The sequence below is a fragment of the Microtus oregoni genome, unplaced genomic scaffold, assembly GCF_018167655.1.
Source record: "Microtus oregoni isolate MIOR12 unplaced genomic scaffold, Mior012 000049F_ref0000343, whole genome shotgun sequence".
NCBI classification, from domain to species: Eukaryota; Metazoa; Chordata; class Mammalia; order Rodentia; family Cricetidae; genus Microtus; species Microtus oregoni.
The window spans coordinates 12,920,153-12,940,655 of NW_024543223.1; the positions used below are offsets into that span (position 1 = coordinate 12,920,153).

Here is a 20,503-nt window from a genome sequence, read left to right on the forward strand (position 1 = left end):
TCTAAAATAGTATAAAAATGAGACTCTTGTATATCTGGTTCTTCATAAAGAATTTTAAATATAGAAATGCTATGATCAAACTACTTTAAACTGCCACTTTTAAAATGCCAAATATTTTAAACATAATGCTGCTATAATTTGCTTTGAAGGAGAGGGAAAATTAAATGTGTGTGATGCTTTTAAATTCCATTTTATAGTTATAATTAAACAAGACACAACAGGCTTTGGTATGGTATTCAGGGCACAAGCTGTATTTCAAGAGTAAAGCTCAAAGCTTTATGGGTTTAATCATAGCTTCAACTTATAAAATTATTTTTGTTTAAACATGAATCTGACTACTTTAATATTAGAAAAATACCAATTTCAAAAATTTTACAGGACTAACACTGTCATTACCTATCAAGAAGCAGAAGAATTTCTGCTAGACTATGATGGCAACTATTTGGTTTCTTCTGTTTGTTTTTCTTTTGTCTATTCCCTGGCTGGCCTGGAATTTGCTATGCAGACTATGCTAGCCTCAGACTCAGAGATCTGTCTGTTTCTGTGCCTCCACAGTGCTGTGATTAATGGTGTGCACAACCACGCCTGAAACCAACTATATTTTTTAATGTTGTAAAAAACAATGCTATTGAGATAAATAAGAATAAAAATAAGGTAGCAGTCTATTAGAAAAGGTAAGCATCTATTTTATTTGCATTTCTTGTATGAATTCTTAAAGTAACTACACAGAAAAGCTTTTCTTTGCTTCTCTCATACTCACTAGAGTATGAATATTACTAGAGATAATACTAAGAGAATGATAAACATCAGAGGATAAAAATAAAATTATAAATGTTCCTTTCCTTAACTCAAAATGGAGTTATAGCCCCAATAAATACATCATAAGTTATACATATCTAGGAACAGAAAGGCATCTAACCTAGCAACCACCACAGCTGTTGAGTTGTAGGGCATCAACTGTTCTCCACAACCAAGCAACCACCACAGCTGTTGAGTTGTAGGGTATCAACTGTTCTCCACAACCAAGCAACCACCACAGCTGTTGAGTTGTAGGGCATCAACTGTTCTCCACAACCAAGCAACCACCACAGCTGTTGAGTTGTAGGGCATCAACTGTTCTCCACGACCAAAACGCATGACCGGTTTGATCCCTGGGAGGATATTACTGACTAGGAACCATGGCTCGCTGCTGCTTAGCATTTAGATATTAAGAAAGCTTTATACTGTATACAAACTAGGCTTAAAAAGAACCAAATTGCAAAACTGAAATATACAAGTTACTTTCACACCATTATAAAGTACAAAAATTCTACAGTGAACCATACGTAAGTCAAGGACAATGCTTATAAATTAACTGACTTTGGAAACTGATGAAAATACACGAAAATAAAAGATGGTATTGGAAGGCTGGAGAGAAAGACCAGAGGTTAAAACGCTGGCTGTTCTCCCAGAAGACCCAGGTTCCATTCCCAGGATCCACATGGTAGTACACCACCAACTATAACTCCAGTCCCAGGAAATCTGACACCCTCTTCTAGCCTATCCAAGAACTGAATGCACGTGCTACATAGGCATATAGCAGGCAAAACACCCATATACATACACTAAAATAAAGGAAAAAAATTTAAGCCTGTCAGTATGATCAAGAGAACTCATAAAACTATCTGATACATACTGCTCTGAACACAGCAATCCTGAATTTTCATTGGTCAAAAGTGTACTTATTTTATTCCTACAAATTCATCCAAGAAACATTACATTACATGTAACCCAAGCCTACAAGATGGAAGATTATAAACACTAAATTCTACAATAGAAACTACTGCCCTCAATTGTATTTTTAAGTAAAACTAAATGGCTTAAACAGACCACAGTGTAAACCTGACAAATTATTCCTTAAACAAAATCTATAATTTATAACAAAATGTCAATAACACTGTACTAACAAATAGTTCTGTCAAAATAGATGAATCTTACCTGTATCTGATTTTTCATCCACAGAATATTTGAAAAATTTCTGTCGCTCTTCAGCTTGATTCCACAGGCTGAGACCTCTAAGGAGTTCTGCTGTGTCCTTCTGTGAGCAATGCTGTGCAATCACTTTCTTTTTGATATCTTTAAGCTCTTCATAGGTAAAATATTCCATTAACATCGGCTGAAAAACCTAGATTTAAAAGTATTTATAGGGAAAGAATTTCAATTTACTCAAAACCTTTTACTAATGGCTCAGGCTGAGTACTAGGAATGCACAATTCAAAGAGATAAAATTTATAGTTATTACCACTAAACTATATAAATTTTTAAAAGAATATAGAAAAAGGATCTTTTTCTATGATTTTGTAGGCCTCTATACAATTTAAAAGAACAAGGTTTTCCTGTACCAAGCTTGTTAAACAGCCAATCATTTTGTTATTATTAGACACTTAGCCCACTACCTGCCTGTGGTGTTTGAATAAGAATGGCACCCATAGTCTCATATGTTTGAATGATTAATCATTAGGAAAATGCACTATTTAAGAAGGATTAAAAGGTATGGTCTTGTTGGAGGAAGGGTGTCAGTGGAGGTGGGCTTCAGAGTTTCAAAAGGCCTTGTCAAGATGTGTGTGTGTGTGTGTGTGTGTGTGTGTGTGTGTGTGTGTGTCTATCTGTCTGTCTGTCTCCCTGCCTACAGATCAGGAAGTAGTTCTTAGTTACTCCTCTAACACTACACCTGCCTGCTCCCTGAAGCCATGCTCTCTGTCATGATGATAATGGACTAAGCCCTGAGACAATATGCAAGGCTCCAATTAAATATTTTCCTTTTGAAGAGAGTTGCTTTGGTCATAGGTATATCTTCACAGCGATAAAACAATGACTAAGGCACTGCCTTCTGATACTACTGAATTCTACCAAAATAGGGCCTTTTCTTAGAAGAATACACTACCCAGTATAATGAAGGCCAAACAATCCCAACTCAGTTAAAATGAACTATCCAACACTGTTCTAATTGCTATTATTTTAGTTCAGTGGGTCTTATGGAACTTTACAGAGAGTTCTTCTACAAAACAGTTCTAATCTCCAATGAATAGGATTATAATCTTTGAATGAAGAACCAAGGCTTTGTTGTTGTTTCCAGTTTCATCAATAGAAGAAGAAACAGGTACAAACTACTCTTAAGGGTAGGCTATATGCCCAGCAGTAGATGGCCAACAAAAACCAAGCCAAATGGTTTCTTCCTCATGTCATGTCGGGGCTCTTCTTTCTTTTCTTTTTTTAATCATATATTATATGTGAGTATGTGTATGTGTGTGTGTGTGTGTGTGTGTGTGTGTAAAATAAGTACATATACATGCCATATATAAATATGTGACAACAGATATGTATTTTTCTTCTCTTAAACTAAGCATTTTTCTTTTTTCTCTTTTTTTTTTTGAATTGAAAATAGGATTTTCTTTTTCCTCTCACATAATATATCTTGGTTACGGTTTCCCCTCAGGGTCCTTTACATGCATATTACGGTTTCCAGTTTGGTGTTTTTATGGGATTCCCAAGGGTGCAAATGAGTGGGTCTCTGATTCTTGTGCTTTGCTTGGGTTCTTTTCCTTCTGTTTGTTTACTGTGTCCAATTCTAATGAATTAGGTTTTGTTTTATCTTACTATATTATATTATTATCCCATAGAAGCCTGATTGTTTTCTAATGAGAGATAGGAAAGGGGTGGACCAAGATGAAGGAGGAGGAAGGGGAAAGCTAGGAGGAGTAGAGAGAGGGGAACCATAACCAATATATATTATGTGAGAGGAAAAAGAAAAAGGTTTTCAATTTAAAAAAAGGAGGAGGAGAAAGAAATACTTAGTTTAAGCACTGACTACATATCACGTTAGAAAAAGTAACTATAATAAGATGTGATCAAGTACCAATAAAAGAGCACCAAATCAATGCTTCCCATTCCGGGAGGAATTTAGAAAGTAGGCTGCATTTCCTTTTATTTAAATCAAGCCAATTTTAAGGGGAAACCATAACTGTGCATCACAATAAATGATTTACAGCTTAAAAAAAAAGTATACAGAGCCCAACAAGGGGGTGAGTAGATAAGAGTATTTGTTTAGTTTTTTTTTTTTTTTTTTTTGGTTTTTCGAGACAGGGTTTCTCTGTGGCTTTGGAGCCTGTCCTGGAACTAGCTCTGCAGACCAGGCTTTTGTTTAGTTTTTGTTTTTGTTTTTTTTTTTTTTTCTTCAAACTAAAGCTGGAGAGATGGCTAGTCAGTTAACACAACTTGCTGGTCTTGCAAAGAACCTGGGTTTGGCTTCTAGCACACATATGGTGACTCAAAATCATCTGTAACCTCAGTCCAGGGAATCTGGTGTCATCTTTTGGCACACAGTGCACATGCAAACATATAGAGAAAACACTCATACATGTAAAATAAAAATAAATCGAGAGAGGGGGGGAGAGAGAGAGGGAAAGAGAGAGAGAGAGAGAGAACGGTCCTCATAGGATAGTTTCTCTGTATCTTAAGCTGGATACTCATTATGGAAAGAAGAAAAATTGTTTGCCATGTATTTACTGTACACTATTTCATATACATGAGGCACAACAGCGATAAATTTAAAACCACCATTTAATTATTCAAGTCCACTCAGGAAAAAAATACTAAAAGTTCTGTAAATCTAGCATACAGAAAATATTTAAAGATTTACAGAATCTTCTAAAGGTTACGAAAAATTAGTGACAATTATGAACATATATCACAGTGCTATCACACACAAAAATACATATTTCTTAAGTAATTAAATTCATTCATTCAGTGAAAGTAGCAACCTTTCTAAATAAAAATAAATTCTCACTGGATGCCATTCATGTTCCCAAAAGAAAGCAGAGGATTCTGTCTACCAATAGAACATATTCTTTTTATGCATTATTTTGAAGAAATTGAGGCAAAATTATATTTTCTATTAAATTATGAATATAAATCACAACAAAGAAAAACTCTGCTTACCTCTTCTTCCTCTTTCATGTGAGGAAGAAAATCTCTTGTAAAAGCCTCCAATCTCTCTTTCAGCTGTTTTGCATAATTTAACTGCTCATACTCATTCTAGAAACAAAGAATAATACACATTAGCAGGAAGTAAAGACATATATCATTAAAGCAGCACTCAGGAGAGAGCAGCAAATAGATCTCTAAGTTTGAGCCCAGCCTCGTCTCATACCAAGTTCCACACCAACCAGGACAACACAGCGAGGCAGTCTCAAATATACGTAAAGGTTTGCTTCGTTCTATGTTGCCTGATCACAGGAAGTCAACTTAGTCTTCTTTTAGCATAAACAATGTCCTTAGAGTTAGGATGCAGCTCAAGGCCGGAGCACTTATTAACATGCCCCACACTGTACACTCAGCCTTGGCATCACTGCCCACTCACAGTCCTTAAATAATAAGCTTTGAATTCTTTAGTAACCCTAATCTTTGGTTGTTTTTTATTAATTTTATTAAAATATAGCAAGTATATTTTAAAATATACTATAAAAAAGGTTTTGTAATACATTTTATGCTATCCTAACAGATCACATATTACTATAACCATTTATAAAGGCAAGAAACATTTTAGAGTTCTAGATAACTCTCAACAGCCAAACATTTCTTCCACACATGAATTAAAATTACATTTCCCTGTAACTTATTCATCTGTTCTCTCTTCTCAATGAAAAAATATGGGAAACTTACAAAACAATGAAATATTTTAAAAATATACTGATACCGTGGTGATTTGAATGAGAATATTTCCCAAAGGCTTTAGCATCTGAATTTTGGTTCATAGTGGCACTGCTTAGGGGAGACTTGGGGGTGAGGCCTTGCTGAAATTAAGTATGTCATTCAGGGCAGAATCTGAGAGATAAAAATTCTCATCATTTCCAGTTCAGTCTCTCTACTTCCTGCTTCCTATTTGTGGTTTAAGAACTGAGTACTCAGCTCTCAGCTGCCAGTTCCCATCATACCTACCTGCTCGCTCGCTCGCTCTCTCTCTCTCTCTCTCTCTCTCTCACACACACACACACACACACACACTCTGGAATGTTTAAGGACTCATCCCTCTGGAACTCAAAGCTCCAAATAAACCCTTTGATAAATTTTCTTGGCCATGGTGTTTTATTACAGCAATAAAAAAGTAACTAAGACAGGTACTATTTCATTCTTTCTGTGGCCAGTTTTTTTCATTTAGATAATTTATTCAACTAATTTCCAATATTCAGCTCAATGTTGAATTCTGCTGGGATTTTACACATCCTTTAAGCATTTCCATGTATGGCTTCCAATTGTACTTGTATGTTAATAATTATCAAATTGGCTTTTCACACTAGTTCATTCTTTCTGCTCTTCAAATCTACCAGTGTCTTCTCTTCCTATTAATACATTGTTATATTATGTAAAAAGTTCAGAATAAGGCTTAATCCCTAGACCTCTTTCATGTACAAAGTCTAATACAATTCTCTTTCCCCTTTCTTCTAGCACTTTATAAAATCAGAGTATTCCATTGGTCGTAGGTCCTACATAATTTTCAAACATGTACCTTCCCCTATATGTTTTAAAAAGCACTACTTTGGTTCAGACATTACTAACTACATAATACACGACTATGTTATAAAATACTAAGCGTACAAAGGAGCATTCAATAGAAAAGTTACCCTCCCTTCTGCAACTACTCAGTATGTTTTCCTCTACTAACCAACCACCTCCCCTCTGGATACAGAGCAAGGGTTCCTCCTTCTACAGACTACTGGTAGAATTCTTTAGTTTGTTTTCTGGTCTTCAAAACTGATCCTCCAAGTGAAGGGTATATGATGGCTTGATGGAGTTATAAACTCCTATGATTCACTGAACTGAAAAGGTTAAATGAAGATTAACTTTCAAATATTTTTAAGACAAATATAATTAAGAAAACGTACATACATCCTTATGGTAAACTACACACATTTTCTTTTTCAATATTACTTTGTTTCTAAGATAAAAATCTCACTCTGTACTCTTGGCTGGCCGTGAACTAGTGAACCTCCTGCCTCTCCCTACTGAGTACTGAAACCTCAGATGAGTGCCACCATTCATGCCATAAAACTGAAACCGTCATCTTTAACCACTGTGCTTCCTACAATAGGGAAAAATAAAAGACGTAAACACTATGACTTCCATTCCATTTTTTTCCACTTTACAGACTGCAGTCAAGACCTTTTATGCTAGCAAGAACTCTCCATCTTCAATTTTATTTTGTTAGTTTTGTTTGAGAACAGATCTCACTATGCAGCCCTAGCTGGCCTGGAACTTACTATGGTCTACCAGGCTGCCCTTGAACTCATAACGATTCACTTCCTTCTGACTCCAGATTGCTGGGATTAAAGGTATATGCTTCTAAATCTGGCACCATTTTTAATTTTAAATAAAATATATGGACTGAAGTATTATTCTAAACAAAAATTATACCTTTAGTTATTAGTACCTACATTAATACCTTTGTTTTTAAGAATTCAACAAATGTTTGTTAACAATTTTGGTAGTTAAAATTTCAACTTACAAAACTTTAAAATTTGGTAAACTTTATTAGGCATGACTAAAGGGCCAGTTCCAAAGACTCTTACCAGACTTGAGTTAGATCCTCTGAATCCTCTTTTCAATTAGGTAGGGCCTTAGATTCTGTCCTTAGCCTCTCAGGTCAATTTTGGTAAGAATCCTACTGAGGCAGTTAACAATAATCATCTGCTTTCAGTTTCTGACTATGGACATATCTCATCACATCCCTTACTACTCTCTCAGCCTCAAGGATTTCATACCCTGGCTATCTCAGGAAAAATCCTGAAAAGTTAATTCTCTTATCCTTTTGGTCCTAATGTTTTTTTCTCAGTAATTTTCCATCCACTGGCTCTTCCCTGCTTCTTCTTGGCTCTGAACGCCTGTTTTTTCTTGTATTCAAAACTGACCTTTCTCTGCTTTACTACAAGCCTCCACTGTAACCATTCCTCATGAACAGCCTTTCTAGCCATCATGAATAAATCAAGTGTTTTTCTTTAAAATAATACCATTTACTAAAGTTGCTAATAAAAATTACAGAGGCAGAATGGCACTATATCCAACACTTACATATCAATTTTTCAACTCACCTTAACATTCTTCAGCCCCTTTTCAAAGAGACTAAGCATCTCGGAGAGTTTATTGTCAGAATGTACATTGTAGATGGTCTGACTGCGTTGCTGAAGCAAACCAATAATGTATTCATTCTCAATTTGCTCATGCATTTTAAACTCCTTGAAAGTAGCATATAGAGACTGCAGAAGAGCACGGAAGTCGTTGTTGTTGGAAAAGTTGGTTTTAGAAAGCTGAATAAAAATTTAAAAAGACAGTAAATTGATGTGGGAGTGATTTCTTATTAATAAAGAAACTGCCTAGACCCATTTGATAGGCCAACCCTTAGGTAGGCGGAGTAAACAGAACGGAATGCTGGGAGAAAGAAGCTGAGTCAGGGAGTTGCCATGATTCTCCCACTCCAGACAGACGCAGGTTAAGATCATTCCTGGTAAGCCAGCTCATGGGCTACACAGATTAATAGAAATGGGTTAGATCAATATGTAAAAGCTAGCCAATAAGAAACTGAAACTAATGGGTCAGACAATGTTTAAAAGAATACAGTTTCCGTGTAATTATTTCGGGTAAAGCTAGCTGGGTGGCGGGACACAGCCCGCCGCTCCTACTACTACAGTAAATAGATGCAAATAAGAGACAATGTAACAAGAAACTTCCAACGCATACCTGAAGTTTTGTTCATAGCAAGGTATTTCCTTTATATCAATTACATTAAAGCACAAAGAAAAGATGTTCATAAAATAATAATTCATAGTTGTATAATTTAAAAGTGCCCTAGACTAAGAATATGTTGGCTGGCATTCTCAAATACCTGAAGATAAAGGAAAAATATCACATAGTTTACTTAAGTGAAAAGATCAGACCAAGTTCCCTTTACGCCTAAAAGGCCCTTTCTCTGTATCATAATTATACCAAAGACACCTAGAAGGATAAGCCTGGGATAATGTGGCTTCTTTTCCTTAGTTCAAAATGTTCTTCATGCTCTTACACTACTACCATTTAAAAATTGGAAAATACTTCACTATAGTTTAAATTTCAGTGTCAAGATGAAACTGTTTAGGAAATAGTATAAAATATAGAGTTATTACAACATTACTAGATAATTTAAGAGAAGTGCACATACACACACACCACACAGACGCACTTTTTTTTTTTTTTTGAGCGAGGGAGTCTGCATGTAGACCTGGTTAGCCTCAAACTCACTATGAAAACAAGGCTGGTCTTGAACTCACAAAGACCCATTTGCCTCCACACCCCAAGAACTGGGATTAAAGGCATGACCAACCACACTCACAAGAGAAGTATATTTTTAAGAAAACTGACAAAAATATGTAACACCTTAAGTATGCCATTGTTTTTTAAGTTCTACTATTCAATTGGAGAAAAATTCCTATTCCAGTGTAATTCAAAGCTTTGACACTTAACAGAAAATTAATTTCTAACACTTAAATACACACATAAAGAAATTTGTTTCTGCTGGGTGGTAGTGGCACAGCTTTTAATCCCAGCACTGGGGTCAGGGGGGAGGCAGAGGTAGGTGAATTTCTGTGAGTTCAAGGCCAGCCTGGTCTACAAGAGCTAGTTCCAGGATAGGCCCCAATGTTACAGAGAAACCTTGTCTCAAAAAAAAAAAAAAAAAAAAAAAAGAAAGAGAGAGAGAGAGAAATTTGTTTCAAAATTCAAAGTAAGCTAAGCATAGTGGCACATGACTTTAATCCCAGAGTTTAGGAGGCAGAGGCAAGTGGATCTTTGTGGGTTCAAGGCCAGCCTGGTTTACACGGTTGACTATGCTCTGTCCCCTCATCCCCCACAGACTCATGTGTTTGAATGCAGGCTTCATAGGGAATGGCACTGTTGGGAGGTGTGGTCTTATTGGAGGGAGGCTTTGAGGTCTCATATATGCTCAAGCCATGCCCAGTGTGCCAGTTCACCTTCTACTGCTCGGGATGCAGAACTCTCAGCTCCTTTTTCAGCACCATGTCTGCCTACATGCTGCCATGCTTCTCACCATGGTGATAGTGGACTAAACCTCTAAACTGTAAGACAGCCCCAATTAAATGTTTTCCTTTATAAAAGTTGCCATGGTCATAGTGTTCTTCACAGCAACTGAAACCCCAACTTAAGACACTGCTCTACATAGTGAGTTTCAGGACAATTAGGGCTATATAGAGAGACCCTGCCTAAATATATAAATTCCAAGTAATATTCAAAATCTTCCATTATCTTTATTAAATCTAATTTCTATTGTTCAATTTAATTACAAATTCATTTTAAATGGGAAACAATTGGGTTAAATATAACAGGTAGATATATATTAAAGGGCAAATGTTACTAACACCAAACTTCTTAGGCTTCCTTTTCAAAGTGTGGTCCTGTCTTCCTGAAAGGGGGGGGCACTCTAAGTGTCTTACTAGCCTTCCACAGCAAGAACTGCGGTGAAGAACACTGAAAAAGAGGACATTAAAACTGAAGTAAAGCCAATCTGCAGAGAACAGAACTAATTATCTTCTTTAAAAGGCAGTAAGTATTAGCAAAAGAATCACAGAGATCCACAGATTACTAAGATTCCCTAAGAGACCCAGTTCTATCATTTATTTAGCTGGGTAACTTTTGTCTCTTAAAGTCTTTGATTCTACTTGATGCTAACTGGGAACAAAATGCCTATACTTCAAAGCATTATCACTGTTTAAAAATTAAATATTCATTTTTATAAATTTGGATACTTTTTGCTCTATTCTAATCATCAGTGAACAGCTATGATGGGCCAGATACTGTTCTTGGTACATGAGAATACACAGGGAAAAAAAAATAAAGATCTCCGCTTTTATGGAGCTGACACTCTACTGAAGAGAAGAAAATGAATAGTTAACCATAATACACGAATCAATCATCTAGCTCGGGGGTTGGCAACATTTCTGTAGAGTCAGACAGTATTTAATTTAAATATTTAAATTTTCCCAGGCTAGAGGCCTACACCAGCTACTTAACTCAGCTCCTACAGCCCAAGGAGGATTCATAGCTAAAATGTAAGCAGAAGACTATTACTTTATTTCTATAAAATTTTGTATTTAATGACACTGAAGTTTAAAGTTTCATACAATTTTCACATGTCACAAGCTTTCAACTATTTAACAATGTAAAAATAATGCCTAGCTCTTTTCCACATTAGAAAAAATTATGGACAACAGACTTGAAGAAATTTACCCTTCAGATTTTAAGAATGTTCTGAGAAACCACACGAGATTACAGCAAGCTTCATTAGTGGCTAATAGCTGCAAATAATACCATGGGTAGTTTTGTTTAAATCGGGTTTGGGGCTGTTAGGGAGGGCTTTAAAAGTCTTAGTGTAAGAGGCTGGGTGGTACAGCAATACAAAACACATCCTGACAAGCACAAAGCTATAGGTTTGATCTCAAACCCAAAATGAAAAAAAATTATTGTGAGTAGACACGTGACATAAGTAAAAAGCATTAACAAAAGCTGTAAACTTTTGATGCTCACAAAGTATACAGTACACTGGAGAGTTGAGAAAGTCCGTACAGTTAACAACTAATCTGTATTTGAAAGTTACTAACAGAGTAGATCTGAAGCCTGTTTTTCTTCTATTGATACAAAAACTTAAATATGTAATGGATGTGCTAATAATTAGATTGAGTAACTATTAAACATTGTAAGTGTATACCATACCACTGTATATCCTGAATATATATAATTTTCTCAAAATATATATATATATATATATATATATATATATATATTGGTTTTTCGAGACAGGGTTTCTCTGTGGTTTTGGAGCCTGTCCTGGAACTAGCTCTTGTAGACCAGGCTGGCCTCGAACTCACAGAGATCCACCTGCCTCTGCCTCCCGAGTGTTGGGATTAAAGGCATGTGCCACCACCGCCCGGCTTCTCAATTATATTTTAAAGCTAAAAATAAATCAGATTTGAAAAAGTGCTTTCTAGAAGGAAAAATAGTTTCATTTTATTAAATCCTTAATATTTGTTGCCATGATGAATACATGAACAAGATCAAAAACAAAGAAAAAAGAAAAGGGAAACGGGGTTCATTTTTGTTTGTTTGTTTGTTTTTGTTTTTCGAGGCAGGGTTTCTCTGTAGCCTTGAAGCCTGCCTGAACTCACTTGGTAGACCAGGCTGTCCTTGAACTCACTGCCTCCAGAGTGCTGGGACTAAAGTCATGCACCACCACTGCGCAACAGAAAGGGGGTTCTTAAGCTATGACCCCATCAATTTTTCTCCACATATAAATAATTTTGTTATGACAGCCTACAGTATGGGAAAAGATCTTCACTAACCCCACAAAAGACAGAGGTCTGATCTCCAAAATATACAAAGAACTCAAGAAATTGGACACCAAAAGAACACATAATCTAATAAGAAAAATGGAGTACAGACCTAAACAGAGAACTCTCAACAAAGGAATCTAAAATGGCTCAAAGACACTTAAAGAAATGTTCAACATCCTTAGTCATCAGAGAAATGCAAATCAAAACAACCCTGAGATTTCATCTTACACCTGAAAGAATGGCCAAGATCAAACACTATGACAACTTATGTTGGAGATTGTCGGGGAAAGGGAACACTTCTGCATTGCTGTTGGGAATGCAAGCTGGTACAACCCCTTTAGATGTCAGTGTGGCAATTTCTCAGAAAATTAGCAAACAACCTTCCTCAAGACCCAGTAACACCACTTTTGGGCATATATCCAAAGGATGCTCAATCGTGCCACAAGGACATGTGCTCAACTATGTTCATAGCAGCATTGTTTGTCATAGCCAGAACCTGGAAACAACCTAAATGCCCCTCGACCAAAGAATGGATGAGGAAAATGTGGTACATTTACACAATGGAGTACTACACAGCAGAAAAAAAAACGACATTTTGAGTTTTACAGGAAAATGGATGGAGCTAGAAAACATTATTTTAAGTGAGGTAACCCAGACACAGAAAGACAATTATCACATGTACTCACTCATGGGTGGTTTTTAAATATAAAGCAAAAAAAGCCAGCCTACAAACCACAATCCCAGAGAACTTAGACAACAAGAGGACAACAAGAGAGACATACATGGATCTAATCTACATGGGAAGTAGAAAAAGACAAGATCTCCTGAGTAAACTGGAAGCATGGGGACCTTGGGGGAGGGTTGAAGGGGGGAGGGGAGAGGAGGGAGGGGAGCAGAGAAAAATGTAGAGCTCAATAAATACCAATAAAAAAGTAATTTTGTTTTGGAATCAGAAGTTAGTAAATTTAACAATTAACAGAATATCCACAATGTAGCTCAGTGGTAAAGCCTTTAGCATGAAGAAGGACCTGAAGTCAATCTTCAATACCATAAAATAAAAACAAAAAAACAAAAGAGCTAGGGCACACACCACACAACTCTTTAAATATCTATTTGAATGGTTTTCTCAAAATTTTATTTGCTTCTATAAAGATGTTTAAACACTTAAGATTTAGAAAAACCTGGACAGTATTTTAAGGTATACGGAAGCTTATAATGTGCTAGAGTCTAAAACTGTTTAAGTATTTGTTATTTCTTAAGACAACATTACAATATAGGTTTATCATACCCATTTTACAGATTAGAAAACAGGCTAGGAGAAATAATTTGTCCTCAATCGCATTAAATATTCAATAACGGAGATTCAGCTTCTGTAACTAATTTATGTCATAGATAAAATCTCTATCCCACACTGAAAGCTATCTTTTTGGATCCAAGACAGTAACGGGTCAGAATAATTGCTCCAAAACAAAGGTCTCACTGTAAGGAACACAGTCCCCCCAGGAGATAAAGGGGAAGATCTAGGGACCGTTTAGTTTGTCACCAATGAAGAAGTACTACTGACATAGGTTGGGTATGAGCCAAGAATGTGGCTAAAACATTTTACAATGCAGAGGACAGCCCCCACAACAAATTCTGTAGCCCAAATGTCAACTGTGTGTTAGCTGAGAAATGCTGCTCTGGGCAAGGGTTTCCCAAATATTGTTTACTACAAATATCTTGTCAGTCCCTCACTATATAAAATGGGTGAAACAATGCAATGAGATCCAAATGGAGAACAAACACTTCAAAGATAATTCCGGAAAAACTATCTCCCTCTGTACTCTGGGAAGTATTTACAGTTCCACTTTCCTTTTCTAATGCTATGTCTAATGCACAAAGCTGATTTATGACCTACTAATGAGTCATAAGACATACTGTGAAAAACAAGGCTCTATGGTAGAATGAAAACTCACTAGTAGTCTACACAATAATACACTCTGGTACCTCCACATTCAACAAAGAACCTACACCTACCAAGACACAACCAACCAACAACAAAACAGTAACATGGTATATTTCATGGCTTTCTGTCTCAAGACACTGTACAGGCTAAAATATAAACGCTGGCCTAAAAACTGCCAAAAAAAAAAAAAAGTAATGTAAAGCCAGTAAGTTCAAAATAGCTACAAAAAAAACTAAGAATCCAAACATTACCACCCCAACAGCACTTTTTTTATTTTCTGTCCAATTAGCCAGGCCATACTTTCAGTTAACCAGAGATATACACTCAATGAAGAAGCTTTAGTATGCTCTGGCCAAATTTACAGATGGAAAAAATGACCTATTACTGTTTTGCATAAAAACAGTAATAAGCAACAAGTGAGGAAGGCTAAAAACCATGGCTTTCAGAGGGAGAAAAAAAAATCTAGGATTAAAATTCAGGTTCTACTAATTGCTGAGTGAGCTAGGTAAGTTATTTAACCACTAAGACTATTTCCTCACCTTTAAATGTGGGATAACACTTGTCTTAGAAAGCTCTTGTAAGGATTATAAAAATAATGTCAGTATGTAGTAAGAATCCATTAAACTCCCCGTTTCTTCCTCTCAGCTCAAAATTCAGTATTATGTTCACTAAGCCAACCTTCCCAAATGCCAGTACATTTTTACAGGTATACAGAAATAAAATGGAAAAAAAAACAAAAACAAAAAACTGACCATAAAGCTACATTCAAGTTTCTGAAAGTAATCTATTCAACTTTGCATTTATCGTCTTCTTAGTTTTGGTTATAAAATATCCTTTTTTATAAGTAATAAAAGTGGATGATACTTCTTAATATCCTTACTTGAAAAATTTAGGCACCCCTAGGTGCTTTCACCTGTTATTTTTAATGGGGGGGAGCTGCCTACATGTATGTCTAGGTACCACACGCCTATCTGATGCTGGTGGAAGACAGAAGGGAACATGAGATCCCCTAGAACTGAAGCTACAGACTATTGTGACCTGCCATCTTAATGCTGGGAAGAGATTTCTCAAGACCCTCCCTTCACCTTTTTTATAACTTGTCTATGAACACATCTGGAGATCTCTAGAGACACCACATAACTGTTCTCAGAAATCACTTCAGAGACTACTTCTCATGTTTACTGTGGACATGACCATATGCTTCCTCCCTTCTGCTCCCACTGCACTCTTCCTGGATTTCTGTGTTATCATAGAAACTGGTGCCCCTAAGGAAGAGCACCCATATCTCACAATGACAACAGAAACTACTAGAGGGCAGACAGAAAAGAATCAATGGAGTTAAGTTTTGAGGATTGAAGAGAATGCTGGAAACTGGGAAGAAAATGGGAAAAGCATTATCTACCATTTGGTACAAATTTTAACTACACATTCCAATTTGGGAGGTCAGTGAATTATCAAACAAGATTCTCTGAAGACTGCTACAAAACACATCAAGAACTACTGTAGCTTCAGATGAAGATAATTAAGCTGGGAGTCTTAATACTGACTTGGGTGGTTATGGCTCTAGCTTACATAAGCCCTTACCTAAACCATCCAAACCTACAACTCCCCAGGTATCAGACAGAAACAAACAATAGTTTTCTTTGAGCCAAAGGTCTGTTGTCTGCATAGCAGAGATAAAGATACCATTCCATACCACCTTTTTCAAAAACGAAAAGACAAAAATACGAAGTCAAAACAAAAAGTGCACACACACACACACACACTATAGTCTGGTTTTTTTTTGTGGTTGTAAACTACTTCTGAGCAGAGTGTTTATTCAGTGACAAGCCATTAGAGAAAACTAGGTATTAGTAAAAATTGCTTCTAGGTTAGGGGTGGGACTTTGCATCCACTTCCCCTTCTCAAAGCTTGTATTTTGTCTGGATACATTTCTTTAGTATGAGAAAATCCACAGGCAATACATTAAACTATTATACAGGAATATTTAACGTAATCTGTAACAATGTAATAATTCGCCCTAAGTATATTACTCAAAACTTAGAAAAACTGATTTGATGCTCCTAAAAAAATTGTTTTATGAATATCCTATGTTTTACAAATTCAATACTGTGAATACAACTGAAATCTTTAACGGTTTCGGGACGATACTTAGAATATAGTGAAATCACATACTCTGTAGCTTTTTAGTTTTAACCAAAGTCTGGTTCTCATTTTGCAGTTTTACTAGAGGTTGTTTGGGTCAGATTTCCTTGATCTAAGAAACTAAAAGTAAGATGACAACAACAAACCTCAAAATGACAAACTAATCAAAACAACTCAATTCTTTAAGCCTATTCTGCCGTCAAAACCAGTTACTTTCCCACTTTTGCTCACAAAGGACATCCAGAGAACCTTCACTGGCCATTGAAGAAATGATGGAAATTCCTATGCAGCTTTTTCCTTCACTAAATTACCTTGGTCACAGTTAAGAAAACTGAAACTTTAGTAATCTTGATGAATAAAAGCGATAATCTCATTAACTACAAGCAATTAAATCAGAATTGGTGACTTTTTTTTTACAATGCTGGGAATAAATCAGTGGCAATTTTGACTAAAGCTATACCAAATCAAAAATGCTTTATTAAACTGGTTATGCAAGAGGGGACATTTAACTGAAAAGAATCTCATTTGACTCATTTTTTTCAAAGTCAACTGCATTTCCAAAATTTACTCAAATGTTCTCAAACACCAAAAAGAGATACAAAAATAATGACAATCAATGCCCAGTCTGCTGACAAATGCCCGTAATTCTGGAGCCTGGAAGGCAGAAGCAGGAAGATCAGGAGTTCAAGGTCACGCTCGGGTTCTCAAGGCTAGCCTAGACTAGCAGAGAAAACTGTCTCCAAAACAGTATCAAAACAAAAACATAACTTCTTTAAAAAGAGACTGGGTAGTGTATTATAAATTTGATCATTTGGGAAGGTCATAATCCTTTGGCAATCTGAAACATCTTACATACTGGAAAGTTCCTAGGAAAATGGACAAACTGCCCACATTTTCCCTTATCGCCAGAGGGTCTCGGGACTATCTCTCGCCAAAACAAACCAGAGAAAAGCCTGGGAGTCAATCAGTCCTCATTAAATTCCTCTTCTGCTTCTTAAGAAGCCTGAAATTAAAGGACAGTGTGAGGGGAAAACATATTCGAAAGGTGAAGATTATAAAAACAAAACCACTAACTGAAATTGCAAGGCGATACTCTTCTGCTCAAGGGCTTAGCCAGCCGTTAAGCTTCTCCTGGGTGATAATCGCACTCTGTGTACCCCAGTCTTACCTGAGAGTTCAAAATTATACTTGATATATGGGTTCTATGCTCGGAGATTCCAATTTGAATGGCAGTCCAGGCATCAGGATCTTAAAGAACTTTGGGGTTAATTAACAAGCAACCAAGTGGAGAACCATGATTCCAAACAGTCCTGGCGTTTAAAAGTACCCCTGACCTCGGACTGGGTTTGGTGTTTTGTTTTGTTTTGCTTTTTCCCAAAAATGGAGGGAGAGAAACGGTTGTGGGGCAGTAGTGCTAAGATCTGAAACTTCCAATTGCTGCTCTTCCGTGACCTACCAGTGAAGACACAGGCTTCTTTTCTAGCACCTCTCTGGGTTGTAAGACAACTCTTGTTTGTTGTTAACAGTGGTGATTATTCTACGCAATTTCTGAAAACTCAATTTATTTCCATGTTTAATAATGACTTAACAGCTATTTATTTGTTTCATTTTTACAAAACACATGACTGCCCATAGTTTACACATAGATGACCTTCCAAACATAAACCGACAATTGGGAATTTTAAGAATCATTGGAAAAGGGCCTCAACTCATCTCCACAAAAGTACTTCAACTTAGGCTCCATCAATTAAAAGTCCAAAACGCGTTCCACAGCAAACCAACTTTTCCTAGGGCCCCCCCTCTTATCTGATCCCAGTAAAAAGTCCAACAGAGGATCAGCTAGCTCGCTGTCTTGAAGCAAAATCTACAAGGACTAAATATTCGAAGAAAATAAAATCTGGAAGGGGAAAAGCCAACCAGAAACGTAGAGTGCAGGTCTTCCCCGGCCACTGTAGCGGGCTGGCTTACTGAACCAAACCAGTGCGACGCTGGCAGGGAAAACAAGCCCGCACCAGGGTCTGGGAGCCGCTGCCCGTGGAGCCAGGAAGCAAGTCACAGGTCCAGGCGAAGGACAGTGTTTGCAAAGCGACTCAAAGAGCCCGAAGGAGCCAGGAGGGCAGGACTGCGGTGGCGATCAACCGCAGAAGCGGCCTGCGGAGGCGACCCGGGAGCCCCGGCGGGAGGGCGAGGAGCCGACCCGGGTCCCCCAAACCCTGCAGCGACAGCGGCGGCAGCTCCGGGCGGCCGAGAGCGCCCATCACCCCCGCGCAGGCCAGACCCGCGAGCAGGACGCGGGGCAGGCGACGCGCGCCCCGAGGGCACGACCCAAGGCCCCGGCGGGAATGTGCGGGAGTCGCGCGGCTGACGGGGCGCAGGCGGCCGCTCGCACGGCGCCAACGCAGGGGGGTTGCGGGAGGCTCGCAGGCCAGGCCGCCCGGAGCCCGCCCGCTCCTCCGCGCCGCTCTCCGCCCCGCGCTCCGTTACCTTGTCGCAGTAGCGCCCCACCAGCTGCTTCATCCGCCAGTGCGGGGCGGTGAAGACGTCCACTTCGTCGGGAAAGGGCGCCATCGCCACTGCCTTCGCGTCCGCCTCAGCAGCCGCGGCTGCCGCCTCTCCATAGACACCCTCGCCGCGGGGCAGAGGCGGCGCGCCCCCCCTGCGCATGCGCCCGCCCCGTCGGCGCGCGCGCCCGGGCAGCTCCGCGGGCCGTGACGCGGGGGCGCGCGGGCCGCCGCCATGCGGTGCTGCAGCCCACGTGATCGGCGCTTTGGGGCGTACAGCTCCCACCTTTCGCTCTGCACGCTCCTTCCAAGTTCTCTCCTTGGGCCACGGAGAGACCGGAGCGTCTCAGCTCCTGAAAACGCACCGTCTGAGGGCGGGGTCTGCAAGGGCGCTTCCGTGCGTGCTCTCCGGCCAGGGTGACTGGGAGCGTCCCAGGCACTCAGCGGCCATCGCTGCCCCTGGGTTTGCTAGGCAGGGACTGCTGGCCTTGGGCCTTGTTAGCCCGGCCTGCGCTCTGTGCCTGAGTGCTGGGGACATGGCAGCCCCGGCGTGGAGCGTGGTGTGACGGTGGGAGGCTGGCCATGGGGGAACTGGAGATGCCAGAGCGGGGACAGATCCAGAGCGGTCCGATGAGCCTGGTGGGGGAAGGGCGAGCCTATATGGCAGTCTAATAGGGAAAGAGCCTTAGCACAAATCCCGCCATTTTAAGCTGAAGAAGCTCAGACCGGAAGAAACGGCTTTAGGTCTCGCCCCTACCCTATACCCGTCCTCATCCAAGCCCTCCAGTAGACTTTTTCCACTTAATGGCAGCAGCTCTATCTGTGGCGTTAGGACTCATGAAGAAATGAGAGAAATAAGTGCAAGGCTGAGAACCCTGCTTAATAGTCATAAATTTCCGGACAGTAAGCAGAAGATATGCCGTATTCACATTTGTATCTCCTACTCCAAATTCAAGGCAACTGATAAAAGGAATCAAACGTTCAAAAATGGAGTAAGGAGGTGAGAACCCTGGAGAACACCAGTGTAGTTCTAATCCTACCATTTGATATTACCATGCAAGGTGAGCAGGAAAACTAGACTCTGGAGATGATAGGTTCAGTTTCCTAGTTGCCCTACCCTAGGAAAACTACAGGACTTCTGTGTTCCGACCTCAGTATATGCTCTTCCGTAAAAGGAGGGTGGGGGGAAATACCCACTCCATAAGATTTTAAGGAGAACTAAATTCATATATTTGAAGTGCTAAGAGTACCTGGCTCGTCACAAATAATGTCTGTAAACAGTGTTAGCGACACTGTTAGGTAGGAAATTAAGACATTGCCCAAGGTTTCACAAGTCAGTAAGTAAAGATTCTGACCATGTGAATCTAGGTCTGACAGTGAGTTCGCTCCTGTGTGCTGTGGTACTTGGGGGGGAAAAAGAAGTGGCTGAAGAAACAGGAAAAAAAAAATTGACTTACTAGTAGAACTGAAAAGTTGTTGACAGATTTCTCCTTCTTTCCCTCCCT

At 38.8% G+C, this 20,503-nt stretch overlaps 1 protein-coding gene across 2 annotated transcripts in view; it reads right to left on the bottom strand.

Moving 5' to 3' along the window:
- Fbxl5 (F-box and leucine rich repeat protein 5) overlaps nt 1–19,147 on the bottom strand; it is a 45,137-nt gene extending 25,990 nt beyond the window's left edge. For both annotated transcript variants that reach the window (XM_041636372.1, XM_041636371.1), the window contains exons 1-4: nt 18,982–19,147; nt 8,124–8,339; nt 4,978–5,073; nt 1,978–2,164 (exon numbers count right to left, since the gene is read on the bottom strand). In XM_041636372.1, the coding sequence (XP_041492306.1) occupies nt 1,978–2,164; nt 4,978–5,073; nt 8,124–8,339; nt 18,982–19,065 (583 nt within the window). In that variant the 5' untranslated portion in view covers nt 19,066–19,147. The remainder of the gene's footprint in view (nt 1–1,977; nt 2,165–4,977; nt 5,074–8,123; nt 8,340–18,981) is intronic.
- Between the last annotated feature and the right edge of the window lie 1,356 nt (nt 19,148–20,503).